The sequence below is a fragment of the Simochromis diagramma genome, unplaced genomic scaffold (assembly GCF_900408965.1).
Source record: "Simochromis diagramma unplaced genomic scaffold, fSimDia1.1 OVJJ01000596.1, whole genome shotgun sequence".
In the NCBI taxonomy this organism is placed as follows: Eukaryota; Metazoa; Chordata; class Actinopteri; order Cichliformes; family Cichlidae; genus Simochromis; species Simochromis diagramma.
The window spans coordinates 21,083,034-21,107,909 of NW_024387245.1; the positions used below are offsets into that span (position 1 = coordinate 21,083,034).

At 40.6% G+C, this 24,876-nt stretch overlaps 3 protein-coding genes across 4 annotated transcripts in view; 1 reads left to right on the top strand and 2 right to left on the bottom strand.

Moving 5' to 3' along the window:
• The window catches only part of ehmt1b (euchromatic histone-lysine N-methyltransferase 1b), a 41,624-nt gene extending 33,051 nt beyond the window's left edge, over nt 1–8,573 (bottom strand). The window contains exon 1 of the mRNA XM_040000039.1: nt 8,448–8,573. Coding sequence (XP_039855973.1) covers nt 8,448–8,468 — 21 coding nt within the window. The 5' untranslated portion in view covers nt 8,469–8,573. The remainder of the gene's footprint in view (nt 1–8,447) is intronic.
• A 5,065-nt stretch (nt 8,574–13,638) lies between these two features.
• Nucleotides 13,639–17,312, top strand: ssna1 (Sjogren syndrome nuclear autoantigen 1). The gene is made up of 3 exons (XM_040000827.1): nt 13,639–13,914; nt 15,989–16,188; nt 17,078–17,312. The coding sequence occupies exons 1-3, from the start codon at nt 13,863–13,865 to the stop codon at nt 17,168–17,170; spliced, it is 345 nt and encodes a 114-aa protein (XP_039856761.1). The 5' UTR covers nt 13,639–13,862; the 3' UTR covers nt 17,171–17,312.
• A 2,190-nt stretch (nt 17,313–19,502) lies between these two features.
• tprn (taperin) overlaps nt 19,503–24,876 on the bottom strand; it is a 32,995-nt gene continuing 27,621 nt past the window's right edge. For both annotated transcript variants that reach the window (XM_040000194.1, XM_040000195.1), the window contains exon 4: nt 19,503–24,085. In XM_040000194.1, the coding sequence (XP_039856128.1) occupies nt 24,023–24,085 (63 nt within the window). In that variant the 3' untranslated portion in view covers nt 19,503–24,022. The remainder of the gene's footprint in view (nt 24,086–24,876) is intronic.

Consider the following 24,876-nt stretch of genomic DNA (forward strand, 5'->3'; position numbering starts at 1 on the left):
CTGTAAAGCTGCCACCATGCATAACTTGTGACAACCGGAAATAAAAGAAAAAGTGCTGAAAAGTGGGAAAATGTGGTGGAGTCTGTCATGCATTGTTTAGAGACAATGTCTAGCCTTAACAGCCTTAGCCTCTAGCATTAATTTACAACAAAATTGAATTAGTTGCCTTACCTGATCTTTACACACCCAGTGTGATTTGAAGCTCTGCAAAGGAGGCAGACAAGATAGCACACTAGGGCTGCCACGATTTGTTGACTAGTCACGATTACGTCGACTATCAAAATCGTCGACGACTGATTTAATAGTCGACGTGTCGTTTGAAGCTTTGTAAGATCGCAAAAGACGCAGAAGTAGTAGGATTTAAGAGTGTAATAACGGACTGAAACAGAAGATGGCAGCACTGCATGTACAAGGATGCCAGCTGCCGTTAAACCCCGAAGAAGAAGAAGCAGCTGTGTCCCAGAATTCATAGCGCAACCCAGCTTAGTTTCCAACAATGGCGGTAGCTAGTTAGTTTTAATATTACTCTTATTATTCTTTCTGGGTCACAAAATAAACGTTTAACATATTTTCAGGCGAGAATGTAGCTGTGTAAACCTCAAATATCGGCTCAGTTTATCAGGACACCACATATTTTCAAAAGCGCTCCGATGTTTTCGGAGACGTCTGTTACCCACTAGCTCGATAGCTAGCCGGGGGCTAGGTCACTAGCGCCGTGAGAACACCGGACTCCCGGCAAATTGTTTTCAAACCCACCGCCGTCTTTCGCGACTCAGGTTAAATATATATGAGTCACTTAGATAAATTAAAAATGTTGTTGTTTGGCTTTTTTTTTTTTTTTTTTTTTTTTTTTTTAGTATTTTATTTGTTCCTGAGTAAATCGGTTTGGCTGAGATTAAAGTTATAGTTTTTACACAGCTGAATAAACGTAAAGCAGACAGCTGATTATCAGAAGTGTGAGATGCTGGAGAATATACTCCGGTGTCCTGTTATATTTTAGATAGCAAGGAGTTTATTAAACTTTACCGAAACAATCTGCAAATTTCATTAAAATTGAATAAACTATCATCTTGTCTTTATTTTTAGTTAGCACCTTAAAAGCTTAAAGCTGTAAGCTAATGATAGTTATATAAGAGCAGATGCTGCTGGTGCAATAAGCTGTAGTTTTACGTCCAGTGGATGATGATCTGATTAGTCGACTAATCGCATAAATAATCGGTGACTAGTCGACTATCAAAATAATCGTTTGTGGCCCTATAGCACACACACCCAATGCTTTCCTGATGTTCGAATTAACCCAGGATGCACACGCTTTAAAGTGGCAGCACCAAGAAAAAGCCAACCATGAGGTTCAAACACAAAACCTTCTTGCTTTGAAGCAACAGTCATAACTACTGGTTCACCATGCTACCCTTAGTTTTCAAATGGTTCTTTCATGTTGGTGTTTTCTTTTGGGATATATAGGCACCTAGTTGGTGAAGTGGTTCCTACAAAGAAGGGTTGCCACACAGGAAATAAAACATTTTCCCACTTTGCTTTCACTTTTACAGTGAAATCAACTTCAAAGAATCAGCAGGCGATTCTTCTGCATTATATCTATGCTGGGGGTGTGTCATAACCGCTAAGGCTTGAAACCCCTACACTGTACCCCATCATGCACCTCACTAAAAATGTAACTACACATCACATAAATGCAACCTTCAGTTACTGGGATTGGCCCATTGAGTAACATTTCCTCCTAAACAGTTCTGGTCGATTCTTCTTGTGATACCATTTTTTTAAAGCGACTAAATGAAAAAGGCTGAAGAAGAAGACGAAGAAGAACTCCACCATGAACTAATGTTTTGGCATAATAATGACCACAGAGCAATAGGGATGGGGAATGATGGTTCTGACATAATTGGTAGTAACCAGAACGAAAAGCAGCGCACATTTCGGTGCTTTTCACCTTTCCAAGGATAGTAGGTTTATACAGTTACATTCTCGCCTGAAAATATGTTAAACGTTTATTTTGTGACCCAGAAAGAATAATAAGAGTAATATTAAAACTAACTAGCTGCCGCCATTGTTGGAAACTGAGCTGGGTTGCGCTATGAATTCTGGGACGGAGCTACTTCTTCTTCTTCAAGGTTTAACGGCCGCTGGCATCCTTGTACATGCAGTGCTGCCATCTTCTGTTTCACTCCGTTATTACACACTTAAATCCTACTACTTATTCCTGCGTCTTTTGTGATCTTACAAAGCTTCAAACGACGCGTCGACTATTAAATCAGTCGTCGACGATTTTGATAGTCGACGTAATCGTGACTAGTCGACTAATCGTGGCAGCCCTACTAACCACGTTATTAAATTAAGGCATGTAAGGTGAACTAGCAAACACTGTCGTAGTTACATGCGGCTGTCTTCTTGTTTGATGGCAGATACTCCCTTCACCCTGGCCAAAAAGGCTAAAATGACCAAAGAAAAAGTGCAGAAAAAAGGAGACTGCTAAAAATAAAAACATAAGAGGTTTTTGGACAAAGTTTGTGTTTTCCATTCTTTAAGCACCGGTTCGAGCACCGTTTAAGCACCATCACCGTTTCAAAAGTACCGGTTTGGCAACGGTATCACATAAAACCTAAACGATACCCATCCCTACAGAGCAATATGGTTATGAGGTTAAATGGGGTTGAACTAGCACTACTATAAATGTTGGCAATAGCAGTGGTGCTGGACATTTCTATAGGTGCTACATAACTTGCAACTCTGTCTTACACATTTACAATAGCTTATTTAAAAAAAAATAAATAAATAAACACTGCTAGGTTTAATAAAATCTTTAGTATCCAAAAAATTTTTTATTTATTTATTTATTTTTTTAAAAATAGGGTTGGGTACAATTCATATTTTAACTAGAATCTGGAATTAAGTAGAGGTACCCAGCTATACCTTTTTGGCATTTTAGACTGATCTCTAATCTGTCTTTTGTCTCTTTGGTGCTGGAGAAATTTGCTTTCTACCAGTTTCAGGATCTCCTAGGGAAAAAAAAAAATGTCATCACTTAAACATTTCAGTCTGGTTTCAAAACACATAATGGCACAGAATCAGATCATTTATTGATTTTCTACTGGAGAGTTGTACTAAAGAAAATCTGCAAAGGTTTCACCACCAGGTTGATTAGTTTTTCATCATCACCTGCTCCCCTCACATGGGGGCTTTACAAGGATGCATCCTAGGTCCAGTACTCTTCACTTTTCCTGGTCCCATTAGGATATATTTTCAAAGAAAATTTCAAAGAAAATGTATCCCAATGTGAGTCATCTGTTATGCAGATGACTCACAAATCTATCTTGCCCTCAAAAAGAATACCACAGCCCCAATTTCAGACAAAGTTGTATTTCTTGAACCTGAATCAACAAAAAACAGAAGTGGAACTAGCCCTCCTGAGCCTTATGCGTCCTTTAAATGTCGTCTTGGCCCTTTGGATAATTTCTAAATGTCCCTTGCAAAAAAAAAAAAAAAAACAAAAAAAAAAAACAAAACAAAACAAAACAAAACAAAACAACTGACAACAGCTTCACATTTGGTAAACAAATAAATGCTGTTGTTGGAGCTAGATTCTTCCAGTTGAGGAGTTTTCTAAAGTCTAAGCCCATTGTATCTTTCATTGACTGTAAGGAAGTAATTCATGCCTTCATTTAGAGCTGGGCAAATTATTCTGTGATATGGCTTTTAGGCCATATCACAATATAATTTGAAGCATGTGCGGTAATATATATATATATATCGCGATATATTCTTTTGTTCTGTATAAAGTATTTTACACACTATAAGGCATTTTAGGCCATATCACAATATAATTTGAAGCATGTGCGGTAATATATATATATCGCGATATATTCTTTTGTTCTGTATAAAGTATTTTACACACTATAAGGCACACTTAAAATCCTTTAATTTTCTCAAAAATTGACAGTGTGCTTTATGTATGAATTCTGTTTGTGCTTACTGACCTCGAACCGATTTTATGTGGTACACGGCGCACAGAAATCTGTCAAAAATGTTTTAGAACGACTTTGGTAAGCTATGAAGCCGCACCACTTGATGGATTGTCGGAGCATTACAGCTGCCGTAGTCAGGAGCTTCGCGGAGTAATCGGGGTCCAAAACTTCGTCTGCTTCAGGTCCCAAAGTCAAACGAACACTGCGGCATCACTGAGAGTTAAAAACGGTCTAAATTCTTTCATCTTTAATAAAATGATCAGCATTTTTGTTACACCTGGTAAAGCAGCAAAGTTTAACATCCAGGCATGAAAACAGAATTTATTAAATTCAACAGAGTTAGAAATTAGCAGGAAGTTAGCTCACTAGTTTCCACCTAAACATGACAGACCATGTTCTGACTGAGAGATTCCTGAAAAAATGAAAAAGTACAGCTCTGCTATCACTTCCAACATAAATGAAGACAGAAAACTAAACAGCAGTGACGTTTGTAGGGTTACTGAAGTTGAGCTAGCTGGTATATAATGATGTGCTACGTGATTGCTAGAAAAAAAAGCTATGTTAGCATAACATTAGTACAGTGAAGCTGAAGGATGGACGCCAACTTTTTTTCACTCGATAAAAGTTAACGTGAGGGTTTCTGGTGGTTAGGGACAAATGCAACTGCATGGCAGGATGCTATAAATGGACCAAACTTCAGTCAGGAGAACAACTGAGATAATCCATCCACAATACAAGGTTAGTCATTAATATACTGCAACATGGGAATAGAGCAGCTGCGAGAGAATTCAGCTTTAATGAATCAATGGTACAGAAGTGGAGGAAACGCAGTTTTTGGCTTTCCCCATATTCCAAAAGTGCTTCGTCTCTTTGCTATTACTGCCGCCGGACATAATTTGCAGATGATGTTGTTTGCAGCCGCTGCAATGCTTTCGACCAAAACAGGCGCAGCTTGATGATGACACCTTTAACATGCGCTATCGCGGTAGAGCGGTATAGTCAAAATCTCTACAGTTGGCCAAATTTATATCATTTCTACCGTATACCGTTTATACCGCCCACCCCTACCTTTATTTCATGCATGCTTGACTATTGCAATAGTCTTTATCTGGGCAGCCATCTGCAACTTGTCCAAAATGCATCATCTCGACTCCTTACAGGAACACACAAGCGGAAACAAATTTTTCCTGTTTTGGCTTCTTTCTTTCACAGTGTTTTTCAGCTTTTGTTTGTTTTCAACAAATTAAATGGGTTAAAACCTGACATTCCTGCTCTTAACTATGCACATTCCCAAAAAGATTGATGAGATAAATACAATTCAGTCAGTACCCCTAAAACCTAAAACACAAAGCTTGGTACCCAACCCTACCAATTTCAAAATGTAGGTTAAATAAATAAATAAATAAATAAATAAATAAATAAATAAATAAATAAATAAATCTTTTAGATGTTATAACATGTTTTTGTTAAAAACAACCGTTTTTAATATCGCTGTATCAATATAATTATCTAACACTCATGTCTTCAATCCAACTACGCTAGTTTACATAAACTTAGCAGTGCACAACAAGCCCAAATGAAACAAAGCGTGGCTTGAACCACGAGACGTGATGTTTCGGTGACTATTTACTCTATGCTATAGATACTAATGCCACACTTATACCATGATGTAGACACAGAAACCCAACAGCCAAGTAGTCCTCCTTGTTGTATGGCTTTAAAGTCCACCTAGAGCTGGGCGATAGAACGATAACGATATGTATTGCGAAATAACTTTTTCCTCGATAGAAAAGTTAAACTATTGCGATAGGCCACACCTCTCTTGTCCTCTTAAAAAAAATAAAATAAAAAAATAAATAAATTTAAAAAAAAAAAAAAAAAAAAAGGAAGAACAGCCAATCCAAATTACGTAGCGCAGAGCCGAACCAATCACAGCCGCAGCGTCACGTCACATGACTTGTTACGTACAGCACAAGTGCCAAGACGCACATGTGTATTTGTTTGGGAAGCAGCCAGCCGCAGTGCCGCCCGGGTAATGGAGGAAATGAGTGTGCCGACTAGAAAAATCAACCGAGCGTGACCGAAGGTTACCGAAGAGAAAACAGATGATGGTTCCAATGCCGGAGAGATTGTCGAACGGAAGAGCCATAGAAGTTCCGTAGTGTGAAGGTATTTCGGCTATTTCAAGTCTGACAAAAAAACAGAGTAGCGCGCACTGTAAATTGTGCCGAAAGAAAGTCTGGAAATACAATAAAGCGGTGCATGCTCAATCTCTGACTGGAAGCACTAATTCGTCATTCGGCTTTTGTCAGACTAAAGTAACTGTTAAAACTGTTTGAAAAGCTAAGCTATACAACAAGGAGAGATTGAGAATTTCCTTTTAGTTCTCAGTTTATTTGATATTGACAAAAGTTAGTCAATTTTGTCTGTTCTTCTGTAAAACAAACTAAGATTTATTTTTAGAAAAATAATATTTTGTTTCTAAGTGGAATTGACAATTTAGTAGTCTGTTTCGTTTGTTCTATTTTGAAACTTAAACGCTTTAGCGGCTGCCTTTTGTGTAGTTTGCAATATTTGCCTTTATCTGAAAAAGTCTCATGTTCCTTAAGTACATCTACCCTGTTGAACCTATTATGGGAAATAAATATTTAAATCAAAACAAGCTGCTGATTATTTCACATTTTACTTGTGAGCAACGGCACATTTAAATCTTACAAATATAGTTATTTGGCTTATATCGCGATATATATCGTTATTGTCTGAAATGAAAAAAAAAAAATATCATGATATGAAAACAATCTTATATCGCCCAGCTCTAAGTCCACCTAAAGTCTACTGCTTGGACCGTATGTGTAGTTTATGGTCCATCATGTAAATTTGTGGACAAGTGCATGTGGTTGCAAAAAACAAACAAAAACAAAACCAAAAAGCTAGCCATTTGCACAAACCCTCACACTACACTCACCATCTGATGATAAAATTTATATCACAGGGAACCACACAGACCCTGTTGGTCTCACAAACATGTAAATTATAGTCCCACAATAAACTGGAGCAGGTTTGAAACTCAAACAGGGACAATGCTTAAAGTTGGTGATAAAAACACGATTCTGGGTTTAGATTGTGACTCTTGAAGTGGGTGTAAAATTGATTTACTTTGGTTCTGAGGGGGTGAAGTAGAAGAAATATATTTTTTCAGGGATTTACCTTTTAACATTCATTTATTCCAATTCCACCGACTGTACTCCAGCATGGTGCCTGAAATTATCATCTTAAAACCATGAGATTGGCACGCATATTTCCTCATTTTCCTCCTTTTTAAAACAGGTGAAGTGGCCCATTGAGGGCAAATGCATCAAATAACAAACAGTCACTCACTCACTCACACACCAGCTATGAGCGTAAACGGAAGTAGCTCAACAGCTCAATGCCCTACACCTTTCTCTGCTACACCTCGAGATACTCTCAGCACTGTTGGAGCGACCTCTGCCGAACAAAGCAAGCATACCATATTTGCCATATCTACTAAAAAAAAAAAATGAAGCACCAGAGACTGAAACTGTGGCAGCTTTGCACATGCCGATCAGCTGAAATGATCCACCTTCACCATTAAAACCTTCCTGTAAAAGCAAATCAAATCAATGCACCTACAAAACAGCCAGCAACACTGAGAGCCGTGACAATATCCAACACAGATCAGCCTTCACTCGACGAATAATTCAAATCATAATTGAAAGGTTAAAAAAGAGAAATAATGAGTGAAAAGGTGAATCCGGATCTGGCGCCATATGTATGCAATGGGAGGCTGTTGCAGCTCTGCCAGTGCTGGCTTCATTTGACTGCATCAGTTACAGCACACCACCGTGGAGATAGCATTATCAGTCGAGCGTTTAACCGCACTGTTGGGGAATAAATGGAGACCGATCGGTGTAAAGAGGACAATCGCTGGAATCCGGGTTTTTTTTAGGAATTTAAAAGTGAGCATTCTGTTGTTAGCTAGCATCGCTGCTAACAGCTAGCTACAAAACAGTGTACAAATTAGCCACCAGTGAGCCGGCGACAAACAGTGCAGCAAGAACTTTGAGAATATTGGCTAAAAATGCAAGTTTAAGGTGTGTATGTGGTTTATTTTGAACCGCTAAAGCTGGACACAGGCAGGACAGTGACACAACCCGGGACCATGTATAATCAGACCCCGGCGAAAAGCGAACAACGTGCCTGCACAGAGTATTCATTTTCCGGGGCGCAGCATCTTCCTGCACATTCAGTTGCCCTCCGGTCCAGCACAAAAGCAAAAGACTCCAAGGCTGGCAGCGGCCAATTTAACGCGAACCGACAGTTCGACACCGGCGGCTCGGCCGCTCACAGGGGGCTGGTCCACCCATCGGGACAAAACATATTTTCCGTGGAGCGGAAAACAGGGCAAAAGGAAAACAAGCTTGGCGCAGAAAAAGCTCACACACTCACCTCGGTCCCAACCGAAGCCATGGTGCCTGGACGTAAACTCCGCCCACCGTGGAATTACGTCACACTTATTGATGCGCGCACTGAGTTAAAAAAGCCACACCTGAAGGCTGCTTTTGAAGAGCTTCTGTACTAAGACGGGGTATCAACGGCTCCGAAGGACAAAATGAGGGGCAAACAAGGGCAAGTCGATCAATTCATGGGGAAAAATGTCAAATTTCCCAGAACAAAATTTGGAAATGTACAAGAAAAAGCTCTCAAATTTCTGAGGAGAACAAAAACATTTTTTTGCAAATTTAGAACTAAATTTTTTTAATTAAATATTTACAAAGAAAAAATGGAAAAGGTTACCAAAATTTAGAACAAAAATTTAGAAAATAAATGAACAAATTAGGGAGAAGGCCCTGGGGGCAGACCCAGGACACGCTGGAGAGGTATTTCTCGGCTGGCCGAGTTCCCCCGGATAAGCTAGAGGAGGTGGCTTGGGAGAGGGAGGTCCGGGTTTCTCTGCTTAGGCTGCTGCCCCCGCGACCCGGCCCTGGATAAAGCGGAATAAGATGGATGGATGGAATTAACAAAGAAAGAATTACAATACAAAGTCACACATTTACTAGGAAAAATGGCAAATTTACTAAAATTGGGGAAAACAAGGAAAAAGTTGCAGATTTCTTGGAATAAAACGTACGTAAAACGTACAATCATGCTTATTAAACATTCTGCTTTTGAAAGGTTTCTGTGCTAACATGGACTTTCCTTCCTACTGCTGTCAGACTCCACAACAAAGACTTTGCAACTGACCAAACACGCACATCCACCCATGTGCAATAACACTAAGTGCAATTCTCTTTTTCTGACAACACTGTATTTTCCCACGTGTGAGACTAATAAAGGTTATCTTATTTGACTCTTAGAGGCTACGAAGGACAAAACAAGGGGCAAAGAAGGACAAAATGAAAAATGTATAAGGAAAAACTGTCAATAAGATAAAATACAAGAAAAGCTCTCAAACTTATGAGGGCAAAGTCAGAAATTTTATTCAAAAAGTTGCAAAGCTAATTTAAAACTTTAAAAAAATCAGATAAGATAAGACTTTATTGATCCCACGGTGGGGAAATTTGCATTACCACAGCTCAGGTACCAATAGCAGACGAATGCAAAGAGTATACCAAGAATATAAAGTTAAGAAATACAAATACACATACATCCATACACATTAAATATACAGTCAGGTCCATAAATATTGGGACATCAACACAATTCTAACATTTTTGGCTCTATACACCACCACAATGGATTTCAAATGAAATGAACAAGATGTGCTTTAACTGCAGACTGTCAGCTTTTATTTGAGGGTATTTACATCCACATCAGGTGAACGGTGTAGGAATTTGGCATTTTGCATATGTGTCTCCCACTTGTTAAGGGACCAAAAGTAATGGGACAGAATAAGAACCGTAAATCAAACTTTCCCTTTTTAATACTTGGTTGCAAATTCTTTGCAGTCAATTATAGCCTGAAGTCTGGAACACATAGACATCACCAGACTCTGGGTTTCATCCCTAGTGATGCTCTGCCAGGCCTCTACTGCAACCGTCTTCAGTTCCTGCTTGTTCTTGGGGCATTTTCCCTTCAGTTTTGTCTTCAGCAAGTGAAATGCATGCTCAATCGGATTCAGGTCAGGTGATTGACTTGGCCATTCCAAAGCAGTCCACTTCTTTCCCTTCAAAAACTCTTTGGTTGCTTTTGCAGTATGCTTTGGGTCACTGTCCATCTGCACTGTGAAGCGCCGTCCAATGAGTTCTGAAGCATTTGGCTGAATATGAGCAGAAAATATTGCCCGGAACACTTCAGAATTCATCGTGCTGCTTTTGTCAGCAGTCACATCATCAATAAATACAAGAGAACCACTTCCACTGGCAGCCATACATGCCCACGCCATGACACTTCCACCACCATGCTTCACTGATGAGGTGGTATGCCTAGGATCATCAGCAGTTCCTTTCCTTCTCCATACTCTTCTCTTCCCATCACTCTGGTACAAGTTGATTTTGTCTCATCTGTCCATAGGATGTTGTTCCAGAACTGTGACGGCTTTTTTAGATGTCGTTTGTCAAACTCTAATCTGGCCTTCCTGTTTTGGGGCTCACCAAAGGTTTACATCTTGTGGTGAACGCGCTGTGTTCATACTGCTGGAGTCTTCTCTTGATTGTTGACTTTGACACACATACACTTTCCTCTTGAAGAGTGTTCTTGATCAGGCCAACTGTTGTGAGGGGTGTTTTCCTCACCAGGGAATGGATTCTTCGGTCATCCAGCACAGTTGTTTTCCATGGTATTCCGGGTCTTTTGGTGTTGCTGAGCTCACTGGTGCATTCCCTTCTTTTTGAGAATGTTCCAAACAGTTGTTTTGGCTACGCCTGATCTTTTTGCTATCTCTCTGATGCGTTTTGTTTTTTCAGCCTAATGATGGCTTACTTCACTGATAGCTCTTTGGATCTCATCTTGGCAGTTGACAGCAACAGATTCCAAATGCAAATAGCACACTTGAAATGAGCTCTGGACCTTTTATCTGCTCATTGTAATTGGGATAATAAAGGAATAACACACACCTGGCCATGGAACAGCTGAGAAGCCAGTTGTCCCATTACTTTTGGTCCCTTAACAAATGGGAGACACATATGCAAACTCTTGTAATTCCTACACCGTTAACCTGATTTGGATGTAAATACCCTCAAATAAAAGCTGACAGTCTGCAGTTAAAGCACATCTTGTTTGTTTCATTTGAAATCAATTGTAATGGTGTATAGAGCCAAAAATCTTAGAATTGTGTCGATGTCCCAGTATTTATGGACTTGACTGTACATTTATACATATACATACACAAATACATGCACACGTTCATACATATATAAGATGCATTATGCATGAGGTGGTAACCATGGATGACCAATGGAGGTGGTAACCGTGGATGACCAATGGATGACCACAATGTCCAAGTGACTCATGACATCATGAGGAGGAATTATAGAGTCTAACTGCTGTTGGGATGAATGATCTGCGAAAGCGCTCCTTCCTGCAGTGACGGTGTTTCAGTCTCTGACTAAAGGAGCTGCTCAGCACACTCCCAGACTCATGCAGAGGGTGATGTGGGTTGTTCATGATGGATGTCAGCTTTACTAACATCCTCCTCCCGCCCATCACCTCCACAGACTCCAGAGGACATCCCAGCACAAAGCTAGAGCTCCGCACCAGTTTGCCAATCCTGCTCCTCCTGTCCCTGTTTGTGCATCCACTCCCCCAGCAGGCCACTGCATAGAAAAAGGTGGATACTACCACAGTGTCATAAAATGTCCTTAACAGAGTCCTGCAAACTCTGAAGGACCTCAGTCTCCTCAGCAGGTGGAGTCGACTCTGGCCCTTTTTATACAGGCTGTCTGTATTTGTAGTCCAGTCCAGTTTATTGTTGAGGTTAACTTAACACCCGGGTACTTGTATGAGTCCACTATCTCAATGTCTTTTCCCTGGATGTTCACCAGTGTTGTAGGGGGTGACTTCCTCCTGAAGTCTATGACCATCTCCTTTATCTTGCTAGCGTTGATTTGGAGAGCATTGGTCTCACACCAGCCAACAAAGTCACTGATGACCCTCCTGTATTTCTGATCATTTCCGTCTGATACGCATCTGATGATGGCTATATCATCTGAGAACTTTTGTAGGTGGCAATGGTCTGAATTATAACAGAAGTCAGAAGTATACAGGCTGAACAAGAAGGGTGAGAGAACCGTACCCTGTGGCGCCCTGCGTGCTGCAGATTACCACGTCGGACCACAGTCATGAAGCCTCACATTCTGTGGTATGTTGGTTAAGTAGTCAGTGGTCCATGCAGTCAGCTGTTTGCCCACTCTGGTTCCCTCCAGCTTCCCTAGTGTAGGCTGGTTGGTGTTGAAAGCACTGGAGAAGTCAAAAAACATGATCCTCACAGCGTTCCCCGCCTGCTCTAGGTGAGAGAGGGATTGCTGCAACAGGTACATGACAGCGTCATCCACCCCAATTCCAGACCAGTAGGCAAACTGCAAATCTAAAATTATTAAAATAAAACCTGAGTTGAACAGTAATGTGAGAAATGTTACAACATGTCATAATTTATTTAATAAAGCCTAAAATGCAGAAGCAGTGTGTGAAAAACACACTGATTCAGTGACTTGTAGGACCACCTTTAGCAGCAATAACTTTAAGTAATCATTTTCTGACTTTATCAGTCTCGCCCATCGCTATGGAGGAATTTTTTTTTTCTTTTCCTGTACTGCACCAATCAGACAGAGCACTGGACACCCTCACATACTGCTTCTTGTCTGTCATGTGCTCAGTAATATAGCTTCTCTCTCAGCAGCCGCCGCTGAGGAATCTCCCAAACAACGTGAATCCGATAACTTGAGAACTAGATGACATAGCAGCTGCAAATTGATACCATAGATCTACCAAAGATCTACTCAAGGTCAGAGGTCAAGTTTTATGAAAATCTTGTAAGTGTGATCACTTCAGGTGATGCAGTATTTTGAAATTGATACCATAGGTATATCTACTTGGAGGCTGTGGGTAGCACTGACAGCAGCCAATATTTTTACTTTCTCCAGATGTGTACTCTGGATTGTTCTAGTACTGAATGTCTCTCTAGTAAAACTAATATGAGGCACAGCTAACCGTCTTTAGGCATTAGTCCGGTTGAACTGCATCTAATATATGCATGGGAAATGGAGGAAACTTGTGGTTAAATGGTAAACAGTAACTCTCAACAGCAACTTAATTTAACAGTAGGTTTTGTTATCCACCAGAGGGCGCAAGCCGGACATTATCGGTGTTAAACACAGTGGAGAAGAAGGTCAGATATCTCTTAATATAAGAACTCTCGCTCTATCGACTTCTGGTTTGATAGGGGGCGCTCATGAGATGGTTCTGGTAACGAGTCGATATTATATAATTTCGAATTCATTATTATTGCCTTGGGGAACAAAACTAAAATAACATATTAGCTGTTTATGTAGAAGCATTTGCAAACGATTGCTTTAGCCGTTTCGTTATAATTACTCCTATTCTCTGAGGTCTTGGTCGTGTGCGCCATCTGCTGGCAACCTTCTAAACTCCAGTTCATTTCTACACAATGTTTTTAACAGGAAGTAGACTCTCTTCCAAGTTATCGTCTCTGGTTGGGTGTCCGGTAGTTCCTCCTGGGTTTGAGTTGTCTGGGAAACCCGCCATGTACGGGCTCTGCTTTTCAAGGAGGTTTGCTGAATAAACAGTGCTGAATATTGGGTCCACCCCGGCTTGTTTAGCTCCTAGGGATAGATGACGAGCTAGCCGACCGAGTACCTCGCGTTTAAAGTCAGATATAATCCGGTGAAGGTTGACCTAAAATCCGACATGACCCAACAAGCTGCGGCTCTGCAGACCTACAACAACGAGCTGGTCAAATGTGAGTGAGCCTATTTACTGTCAATAACACATTAGACTGATTAGCATAACAGTGTTAGCGGCTTAAATTTAAATTGTAGTATACTTACTGGTTAATATATAAATTAAGCATATTTGCCTATTAAATTACTCTATTGCGCTTTAATTTCGCAAGAGAATATGTAGACCAAGCATATTGTAGCCTGCACTGTCACCAGAGAACAATACTCGGATTTACTTATTGTGTTAAAGTTTATTGTGTCCTCCTTATGTGTGTTTTATAGCATTTTTATTCAGATGGCTTGTCTTGTCATATTGGGTTTATTTTAATGAGCTATTCTGCGGCCGGAGTGGATCCTTTGGGGAGCCAGTGTTCTGGCCCCAGCTTGCAATGTGGGGGCACCCTTGTGTTAAAGCAAAGTTTGCTGCCTGTAATTTTGTCTAAAACCGAAAAAAGTCCTTTTTTTTTTTTGAGAGGTTAACCTGTGATGCTGCACCTCGCCTAATAATCTGATTAACCTCCTCAGATCACCTTTAACCCTTTGCGCTCCACACTGGCGTGAATGGTGTTAACAGGTATCAGCTCTGAGTGCTTGCAGCAGTCAATGTGACACTTTTTCTTCTTCTCTCAAAAGTATTAGAAGATAAAAGACCGGTGAAGCTGAAGCTTGTCACATGTCAGGTGTTGGTTAATCTGTTTCTGGTCTGCTGGAATTAGGGAAGCACTAATCCTACTTTTTTAGTCCTGGTATTGATAGCGACTAACCCGCAAGTGGCTAAACCATTTCACTCACTCAAATGAAAATTAAGACCAGTAAATTCATATCGCGATATAATTTGAAGCATGTGCGGTAATGATATATATCACGATATATTCTTTTCTTCCGTATTTTCCACACTATAAGGCACACTTAAAATCCTTTAATTTTCTCAAAAATTGAGTGTGCCTTATGTATGAATTCTGGTTGTGCTTACTGACCTTGAACCGATTTGGGCGTGCAGAAATCTGTTAAAAAATGTTTTAGTACAACTTTGGTAAGCTGCACAGCATGATGGATTGTCAGAGCATTACGGCTGCCGTAGTGAGGAGCTTCGCGGAGTAATCTGGGTCCGAAACTCCGTCCTTCAGGTCGCAAAGTCAAAGAACACTAAGAGTTAAAAAACGGTCTAAATTCTTTCATCTTTAATTAAATCATCAGCGTTGCTGCTTTACCAGGTGTAACAATTAAGTTTTACATCCATGAAAACAGAATTTATTAAATTTAACGGAGTTAGAAGTTAACAGGAAGTTAGCTCGCTAGTTTCCACCTAAACATGACAGACCATGTTCTGACTGAGAGATTTTTGAAACTAATTAAAACGTACAGCTCTGCTACCACTTCCAACATAAATGAAGACAGAAAACTAAACAGCAGTGGCGTTTGCAGGGTTACTGAAGTTGGACTACCTGGTATATAATGTTGTGCTATGTGATTGCTAGCGACACAGCTATGTTAGCATAACATTAGCACAGTGAAGCTGGAGGATGAACGCCAACTTTTTTTTCCCACTCGATAAAAGTTAACATGAGGGTTTCTGGTGGTTAGGGACAAATGCAATCGCATAGCAGGATGCCATACACGGGCCAAACTTCAGTCAGGAGAACAACTGAGATTATTCATCCACAATACGAGGTTAGTTATTAATATACTGCAACAACATGGGAATAGAGCAGCTGCGAGAGAATTCAACATTAATGAATCAATGTTACGGAAGTGGAGGAAGCGCAGTTTTTGGCTTTCCCCATATTTCAAGAGTGCTTCTTTGCAGATGATAATGGTTTTAGCCGCTGCAATGCTTTCGACCAAAACAAAAAAAAAAGCTTTCGACCAAAACAGGCGCAGCTTGATGACATCATCATAGAGCGATATAGTCAAAATCTCTATCGTTGGCCAAATTTATATCGTTTCTATCGTATATCGTTTATACCGCCCACCCCTAGTTTACTGTATCCATGTCTGTGTTTGGGCTGCGCAATTATGGCAGAAATTATCTGTCTGAGTCCCGAGGAGATCTACTGAGGCTCTAGTTTAATCCCACCTTTCCCTCTCGATCAGGTATTGAGGAGCTTTGCTCGAAGCGGGATGAGCTGAACCGACAGATCAAACAGGAGGAAGAGGAAAAGGAGCGGCTGCAGCACGACATCCGTGTCCTCTCGGAGAAGCTGAGCCGAGTCAACGAGAGCCTGACGCAGAGACTCGCCGCACGCGCCACCTTCGACCGCACCATCGCCGAGACGGAGGCTGCATACACCAAGGTGTGTCAATGACCGAGCCTGCAGTGGTTTTCATATGCTGAGTTTTTGTTTACACAGGTATTTATAAAGGCAAAATTAAAAAAAATTGAAATTCATGTGGCTCTTCTGCAAAGTTAATCAATATCACATAACAGGTGCATGGCGAATGGAGAACAAACGGAGCTCTGCATAACAGCAAACCCAGCAAGAATTTCCATGTTGATTGATGTTCTGTATTATATATTATTCTGCATTATACGGAGGTTTCTTCCTGTTAAAAGGGAGTTTTTCCTTCCCACTGTTGCCAAGTGCTTGCTGATAGGTCATCTGATTGTAGGGTCTTTGTAATATAAAGGATCTTATGTAGTCACACCATGGCTGCTTCTACCTTGTGACAGAAATGTTCTTTCTAACTCAAAATAGCAAGTAATTTTTGGCACAACAGCCTCATACCACAACTGCTTCTCACCCAAGTTTGCTGGGTAATACCAGCTGCAGATGTTCGGAGGAAGGAGAGGCGGGGGTGGGATACCTGTATTAGTGCATGAGTAATGGATCAGTGGTTATAAGATGCTAAAACAATAGCTGTTTGTTGGACTGTCTGCATCAACCAGAAAACCTCTCAGTCTCAAGCGTTGATTCAAGAACTAATTAAAAGTTGGGTATGGCCACAGAAGCTTTTGGCTGCTGTACTGGATGTCAGTAAGATCCCACCTGCTGACGCTGAACTCCCTTTGTGCTCTCACTTAATCACTGTAAACAAACACTCCTGAGCTGCTCTGATTAAAAAGCAACAAATTGGCCAAGCCTGGACCCCTTCTTTAATTGCTTCTAAAGTGCACCCCACACTTCCTCTGAGTTTCTGCACAAGTTAATTCATGTTGTTTTGTTTTTGTTTTAACTCCTGCAGATATTGGAGAGCTCCCAGTCTCTCCTGAGCGTCCTAAAGCAGGAGGCAGGAAACCTCAGTAAAGCCACGGAGCCTCGGAGGACGGAGCACTGAAGGCGAGGAGCAAAACTGTGCACCTGACCTCACCTGACTGTGGCTTCTGAGGCAGTTTATTCCCCACTTTGGACTAATTTTTAATATATTTAAACCTTTGTTGTAAGTTTCTGGATTCAATAAATGTATTTCCGAACATTTTTTTTGTGTTAAAACTTCAATTTGTTTGTTTTGCTTGTTGAGTGAGAGGCATAGGCCAGGACTCCTTGGTTCTCATTCAGCTTAATTGGCATTCTCCAGAGACCACCAGCAGTGGCAGGTCTGTCAGTGACAGACCTGAAAGAGTCTGGAGATGCTGTGGCAGACTTCACACCGTATGACACGTGATGGGTTTGGCAGTGGGTCAATGGGTATTTTGGGAAAGCATATTGTTGGTGAATGCCAATGTCAAGTAGAGTGGTGAATCCTGGGATCTCTTCAACACTCTGCTATGACCAGTTGGGATGAGGGGAGGAAGACTACCTGTGCAAGTTGAGGAGAGCGCAATGGTTTCTACTCAGTTCACCAAACATTCCTCTTCTTTTGTGGGACGCTGTCGCCTCTTTAGTGCACCTTTTGTTAGGGCTGGGCCATATTATACCGTTCACGGTAATACCGGTATAATGTTAGGCAACGATAGGAAAATGAAATATCGCGATAGAATATGAGTAAAACGCGCATGCGCTGTGCCTTTGTTTTCATACGCACATGGCCGATTGTTGAGTGAAACACATGAACCAGAATTGGTTTGTGAAAATGGTGCAACTTCAGTGATGTGGAACTGGTTTGGTGTTTGTCCGTCAGATACACGACAAAGCACATTTTTTTGCAGAACATGCAAGCGGCCGTCGTTATTGTCGTATTTGTCGGACTAAGATGCTCTTAAATCTGGGAGTAATCTGGGTCCTAAACTCCGAACTCTTCAGGTCAAACGAACACTGCAGCATCACTGAGAGTTAAAAATTGTCTAAATTCTTTCATCTTTAATAAAACGATCAGCATTGCTGCTTTACCAGGTGTAACTATGAAGTTTAACTTCCAGGCATCCATGAAAACAAAATTTATTACATTTAACGGAGTTAGAAGTTAGCAGGAAGCTAGCGGAAGTTAGCTCGCTAGTTTCGCTAGTTACCTAAGCATGATATTGCATGTTCTGACTGAGAGATTTCTGAAAAAATTCAAACGTACAGCTCTGCTATCACTTCCAACATAAATGAAGACAGGAAACTAAACAGCAGTGACGTTTGTAGGGTTACTGAAGTTGGGCTAGCTGGTATATAATGATGTGCTACGTGATCGCGAGCGACACAGCTATGTTAGCATAACATAAACAGTGAAGCTGGAGGACGAACACTAACACTTTTCCACTTATAAAAGTTAACGTTAAGGTTCCTGATAGTTAGAGACAAATGCAATCGCATGGCAGGATGCTGTAAACGGACCAAACTTCAGTCAGGAGAACAACTGAGATAATCCATCCACAATACAAGGTTAGTCATTAATATACTGCAACAACATGGGAATAGAGCAGCTGCCAGAGAATTCATTCATTAATAAATCAATGGTACAGAAGTGGAGGAAGCAAGAAGAATGAGTTTAATAAAATTTGATTTATCTGACTGCTTTGTTTCGCTTAATGTGCCTTATAATCCCGTGCACCTTATGGTCCGAAAAATACGTACTGCACACTGCAGTTTAATGTTGCAAAGCACCTCTTTTTAACTTCAGTGGATATTATACATGGTTATGCTCAGGATATGTCAGCACATTTCTACTGGAAATGCCTTTTGGTTAAATTTTCAGCAAGGAATTTGCATTTGCACTGTTACATTTTAAAGCTTTAATGTACATAAAAACCAGCTTCTTATTTAAGTGAAAAAAAAATGGAAGGTTGTCTTTTTGCGCTAGTAATGTTGTGGAGTTGTATTTTGTCTCGCATCAATTATATCGTCAGTTATATCGTTATCGCAAATTTTCAAATATATATCGTGATAAATATTTTTGGCCATATCGCCCTGCTCTACCTTTTGTCACCTTTATTCTGTTTGCATGGCTCCAAAAGGGCTGCTTCTACCAACTGAGGTTTTTTTTCTTCCTATTTGTGTTCTAGATTAATGTCCTTGTTTTGTTGTGTATAAAAATGTTTGTTCCCATGTGGTTCATCCACCACTTTAGACTTATCAGAACTGAGATTTCTGACAGGTTTTGTTTTTTAAGGGATTTAAGCTTATTTTTCCCCATCAGACATTCCCAAATAATAAAGTAACCCAGACTCTTTGCCTTAACTATATTCATAGAAGTCATACTTGGCACATAGTTTAATTCATAGACAAGAAAGGCTAGAGCACTCGCATTTCTTCAAGTCTTCTATTTATTGAGCTTTCATTTGTACAAGTATGACATCACTTTTTTTTTTTCACTTGCCCAAATCATTGACAATAACTTTACAGTAAGCACATCTGCTGCGATGTAGATTTACAGACGAGAGGAGGGTGGAAAGTAAAAGATGAGCAAGCTTTCTACCACAGTGTTGCTACAGAGTGACCAACACAAACTGCTCATTTTGCATCGGGCATAGACAAAGACGGGGTTGGGACACTGCGGCAAGAGTCGGTGTGTACACTTCAGAAGCACTAAAGTTGAGTGTTGCGTCTCTGGCCATCAGAAAAGTTCTTGCTGGTGCCATTTAAGACGAGATCAGTGAAGTTTGCCCACAGTTTGGTCCTTCAGTTCACAGAGAGAGCAAAAAGAGTACCGCAGAGTGGGTTTTGGTCAACAGAGGCAGCAGTTACCACAGGTTGATGGATCCACAGGTGTGTCATGTGACCATTAGCCACAATTCCAAAGGAGGTCCAAGCAGGGCTCAGTTAAAGGGGACCCGCAATGCTTTTATGGTCATAAACTCTGAGAGACAAAAGTTTATGTTTAAAACATTCAGTTTCTGACAGTTTTTTCTACTCTTGGTTCTATTTGATATCAGAAAGCATGGATATCACTAATATGGTCATCTCAAGCACAGAGGCCCCTCCCACCTGTGGTTGCTTGTGAGGGGCAGCCAATCAGAAGTAAGCTGCAGTTAAATCAGCTCATTTCAGACTAAGAATTACTTTAACCTCTCTATCATGCTATTCTGGTAGGGTCCACAAATAAGAATATGGAAATGAGCATTATGGGTCTCCTTTAATCAGTGTGTTTGGAGGATTTATATCCATGCCTACAAATCAAGCATACTTAACATTTTTTGGTGTTTTCGTTTACATACCCAAGATTTTTGTGTTTTAAGCAGTTTTCATTCATTTCCTCTCGTGATATGATAGAGCACTCTGTAAACACCACAGTGAACAACAAGTTTCAATCAGTGGTCCTCGCTTTTTCTGAGGTGATCCTTGATTATCTGTTGTGTCTTTGATCATGAGACGCACCGTAGTCGAGTTTCTGCAGATTGTGTTTGCACAGCTACAAGTGACAGGGAATTGTCGAGTGTATTGCAGGATTGGAGGATATTGGAGAGATTATTAGGTTAGCAAGGTATAATCCAGCATAGTTTTTAGTGTTTTCAGAGGTGGCTTTCTTTTAGTAACAAAAGCCGGACACATAACCCAATCCAGAGCAGCCAACCTCACGAGTTTTGGTTTCAGAATTTACTGATTCACTTTTAGGCTTGATTTCCCTGGCATGGAGGTTCAATGGGCTAAATTTGGCTTTTTGCTCTTGAACTAGGCTTAAACTATATCTGGTAAACTAAATTTAAAGGTGATCTGTATTCCAAGTTCATATATTTTATACCTTCAATCTTGTGAGCGCCATATTACCACTACCACTGAATGAAGCCCTGTTACAGCAAGTTACAGCAGCACAAACTGTGCATTTTCTTCTAGCAGGAATTTGCACAGATTTGATTGGTGATGGAAAAAACTGATTTCCTCTTCTATTACTTCATCAGGCCGAGTACCCTTTAATGTTTAAATGATTTTCTGCAGAAAGGCTCTCTTGACTAAGCAGCACCAGGGAAGACTTCTGGGTCTTTTTGTAAGTTTTCTCTCTTTTCATATCTAAAATATCAGCAGATATATGCTCAATTGATTGATTTTGTGCAGAATGAAAAGCCAAAGTGTGTCCAATGCCTCCTTGTACGTGAGTGCACACACAGGCTGAAGCAGAAAGCTTGGACTAATAAAGGAAGCTGATAACTGCTGTTGTGAAAGCTTTTATCGCTTGACTGGGAATTGAGGCTTTGTCAAGCCACATAACACAAAGAAAGTCCAGCTATTTTGAACCAGACCAAGTAAAATGTATACTGCAATAGATGGAAATGTGTTCATTATTACTAACTTTTTGCCAGTTTGAGACCTTTTCAGAGAAATGTATTGAAGGTCAAATCCAGCCATGCTAAAGTTTGGAGAAACAATAACAGGGCTCACTGTTCAATGTGATGTTTTCTGGTAAGCTGATAATCATACCACAGGAAATTTATTGGAAAAAAAAATTACATTCAGTCTTCTGAAACAGAAGCAGTGCTGAGCAGTCACATTGAGCGCATGAAGTAAACATCCAAAGTTCAAATCGGTGTACACCAGCAGGGGGTTGGAGAGATTTTGTAGGTGGACAAAGATGAAGTCCCCGTGGACCTGTGTGGCGAAACTGCACTTCGGGCTGCTGTTTTTGGTCACAGTGACAAGGCCAAACAATCGTAAGACTAGAGTGGCAAAAGAAAACAAAGTGGTCATGGTATTCATCGCGATGCATTCAATCGTGTGTGGCTGAAGAGTTTCATTTCAAATTTTAATTCAGTCATGCCGACTGAGACATGGGATTGAAATTAGAGATGCACAGATTATCCCCACCTTTTTTCTTTCAGAATATCTAAATATCAATCAGTGCAATCTAAACTGATATATCAGTCCACCCCAATCAAAACCCTGACTTAGACTTAAGTCAGGCTTTTCTTTGAAATGTAACTCTTCAACCACATTTAGGTTGGTGACAAATTAAAGGAAAAGCCTGAACCCTTTAACCCCATATATGCCCTCAGGGGGCAATTTTGCTGGCATGGTTGATGGAAGTGGTCTCTTACAGGATGATAATGCCCTTCCCCGACCTTGAAAGGAAACAGGTGGGATTTCACTGAATGGATTTATGAGGATGACATCATTAAGAATCAAGTGCTACAGTCTCCAACGTGTTAGATGACATCATCGTGTTTTGGAGGCACGTCATTGAGACGCTTTTAACCTTCTCCTCTAATTTGTCACCAGTCTGTAGGCTTCTCGTTCTTTTAAGTGCACATTTCCTCTACAGCCCACTCATACTTCCTCATGAGGTGCAAAACAAAGCTAAAAGCATGACAGTGCAAAGACATCTATCAACCAAGACTCCCGGACGAAACATATAAGTTGTAAATCCATCAGAGAGAAAGACAAAGCTCCTGACGGCAAAGAAACAAATTGCATCTGATTGGAGAAATAAAATGTAAAAAATACATGAAATAATGAGCAGAAGAGATGAATCCCAGTGGAGACAGTACAACAATACTGGCCGAAGAGTGGATGCGATGCCTTTACAGGAACTCTTTAATCAGTTGGCATTATGAGCATATAAAAATATGAATAAAAAAAAAAAAAAAAAAAAGACACACACATACAAACTTTCATTCTTTCTCACAAAACGCCTTTTTTTTTTCTTTTAATGATCAATCACAATCACGGTTGCCTTCAAAGTGGACCGCCTTCTTTCCCTGTGGAATGTGAAAGTAGATGAGGTCCGACTGGTCTGGCGGGGATCTTTCGGAGCCCTCACCAGCAAACATCTGTACAAAAAAACCAAAAACAAACAAAACGACCCCCCCTCAAAAAAAAAAAAGCAGATTTCAGACATGCAAACTTCAACGTTAAGCAGGAATAAATACACAAAGAGCTGAGGAAAGGCATCGGGAGGTCTACCAGCTTTCCAGAGCGGATATACGGACACGTGATTTCAGCAATACGGACATACAGACATTGTTGGCCAAGGTCACTTTATCAAGCATTTAATAAGAAATGAGAGGTGCTACTGATCCCGGGGAGTGAGGTGCATATGTTTCCTCCCTCATCACATGAAGAAGTGAAGTGTGTTGAAGTTTGCTTGCCAAAAAAAAAAAAAAAAATCCAGCAGCTTCAATCAGTACATAGTCTGCCAGAAAATATACAAAACCTAACAAAAAAAAAAAAAAAAAAAGGCATAGAGAAGCTTTACAGTAAGACAGAACCAACAGAAGTGCTGGATTCAAATCAAAACATGCGGATAAAAAAAAGAGAAAAAAAAGAGAACAAAGAAATGCATTTGTGGCACCCTTTCACCATTTTTATGTGTATCTGCCGCCAATCTGCTGTAATGACACGCTTCCACGATAACACTGAACTCTGTCGGCTCCTTCCCTCGTCGACATCCTCCAAAAAGAATAAAATAAAATAAAACCTGAAGCTAAATTTGAACCTCGAAAGCAGCAAAAACTTCTACAGCGTGGCAAGGAGGAAGATTCTGGACGCTGACAGATCAACTGTCTATTAGAGGATCACGGGTTGGGAAAGACAGCCCAGCTGCTTTTTTTTTTTTCTCCTTCTTCTTTTCTTTTTAAGATTTGTTGCTTCAGCTTCAGAAAGAAGGTGGGCATTGAACACCACGCCAGCCACCCGGCAGCTCCAATGCGCAGCTGGTAACGTGGCGTGTGGCGGTGCCGTGGCAGGAAATCAGCCAGAAAAACAAAAATAAAACACCCATGTTTCCTGTCTGGTCAGGAAGATGTGCTTATAGTCGGCTGGAGTGTCGAGGTGGAGGCAGTCTGGTCCCACGGGTGAGATGCTGCGATGCTACTGTACAGCTGATTGGTCAGGCAGATCAGAAGTAAAGAGCGGGCTCGCTGCTGTAGTCGGTGAGGGAGGAGCTGTCCGCCGGCGTGAGCTGAGAGAAAAGAGAAAGAAATACTTTGAATTAGATAAAGTTATGTAATCTAAGATACCCTACAATAAAGTAAGAATAGAAAGAATCAAACTACTATATGAGTTTTGGTGCAGCCCCTCAGTTCACCTTCTGTCCTCTACTTTTAAGTCACCTTTCTTCTGATTGGCTGCCCCTTTACAGACATAAGGCTGGAACAGCAGGTGGGCGGGGCCTCAGTGCCTAAAATGACTATATTAGGCACTAGAGATGAGTTTGGTTGCAAGATGAACAGATCTATTCCCCAACTGGTTGGCATGTGGTCGCTGGAGGTTGCTGCAATCACTAGAATGAAGTTGGTCACACTGAAATCTTGCATGTGATTGCTTTGTTTGCTAGCAGGTTGCTGTGATTACCAGTAGTTTGCTTCTTATCTTCAAATGTTTGCAGACAAATTGAAAAAGTGTAACTGAGACCATTCACCTTCTGGAATGTGCTGGCTGTAGTTTCATAGAGTAAAGAACGAGTGTCTGAAGATAAGACAGCAACTTCAATGCAAACTACAGGCGGTTAAGGCAATCTGCAAGTGACCAAAATAATCACACAGAGGTTTACAGTGCAGCATCCTCTCTTAAACCAATTTCACCCAGCAACTGCCAGCATCCAATTGCCAACCAGTCTCTATGCCTCTGAATGAAGATTCATGGATAATAGGAAAAGAAAAACACTGTCTGGAACTGTTTGTTCAATGCATTCTGAAGCCTGAACCTTTCCTAATCATCACATTAAATGTATCACCTGCAACTCTATAAAAT

Coding starts and splice junctions, on each gene's coding strand:
- ssna1 (XM_040000827.1), top strand. CDS start 13,863: ATGACCCAACAAGCTGCGGCTCTGCAGACCTACAACAACGAGCTGGTC. Junction 13,915..15,988: donor CAACAACGAGCTGGTCAAAT/GTGAGTGAGCCT, acceptor CCTCTCGATCAG/GTATTGAGGAGCTTTGCTCG. Junction 16,189..17,077: donor CGGAGGCTGCATACACCAAG/GTGTGTCAATGA, acceptor TAACTCCTGCAG/ATATTGGAGAGCTCCCAGTC.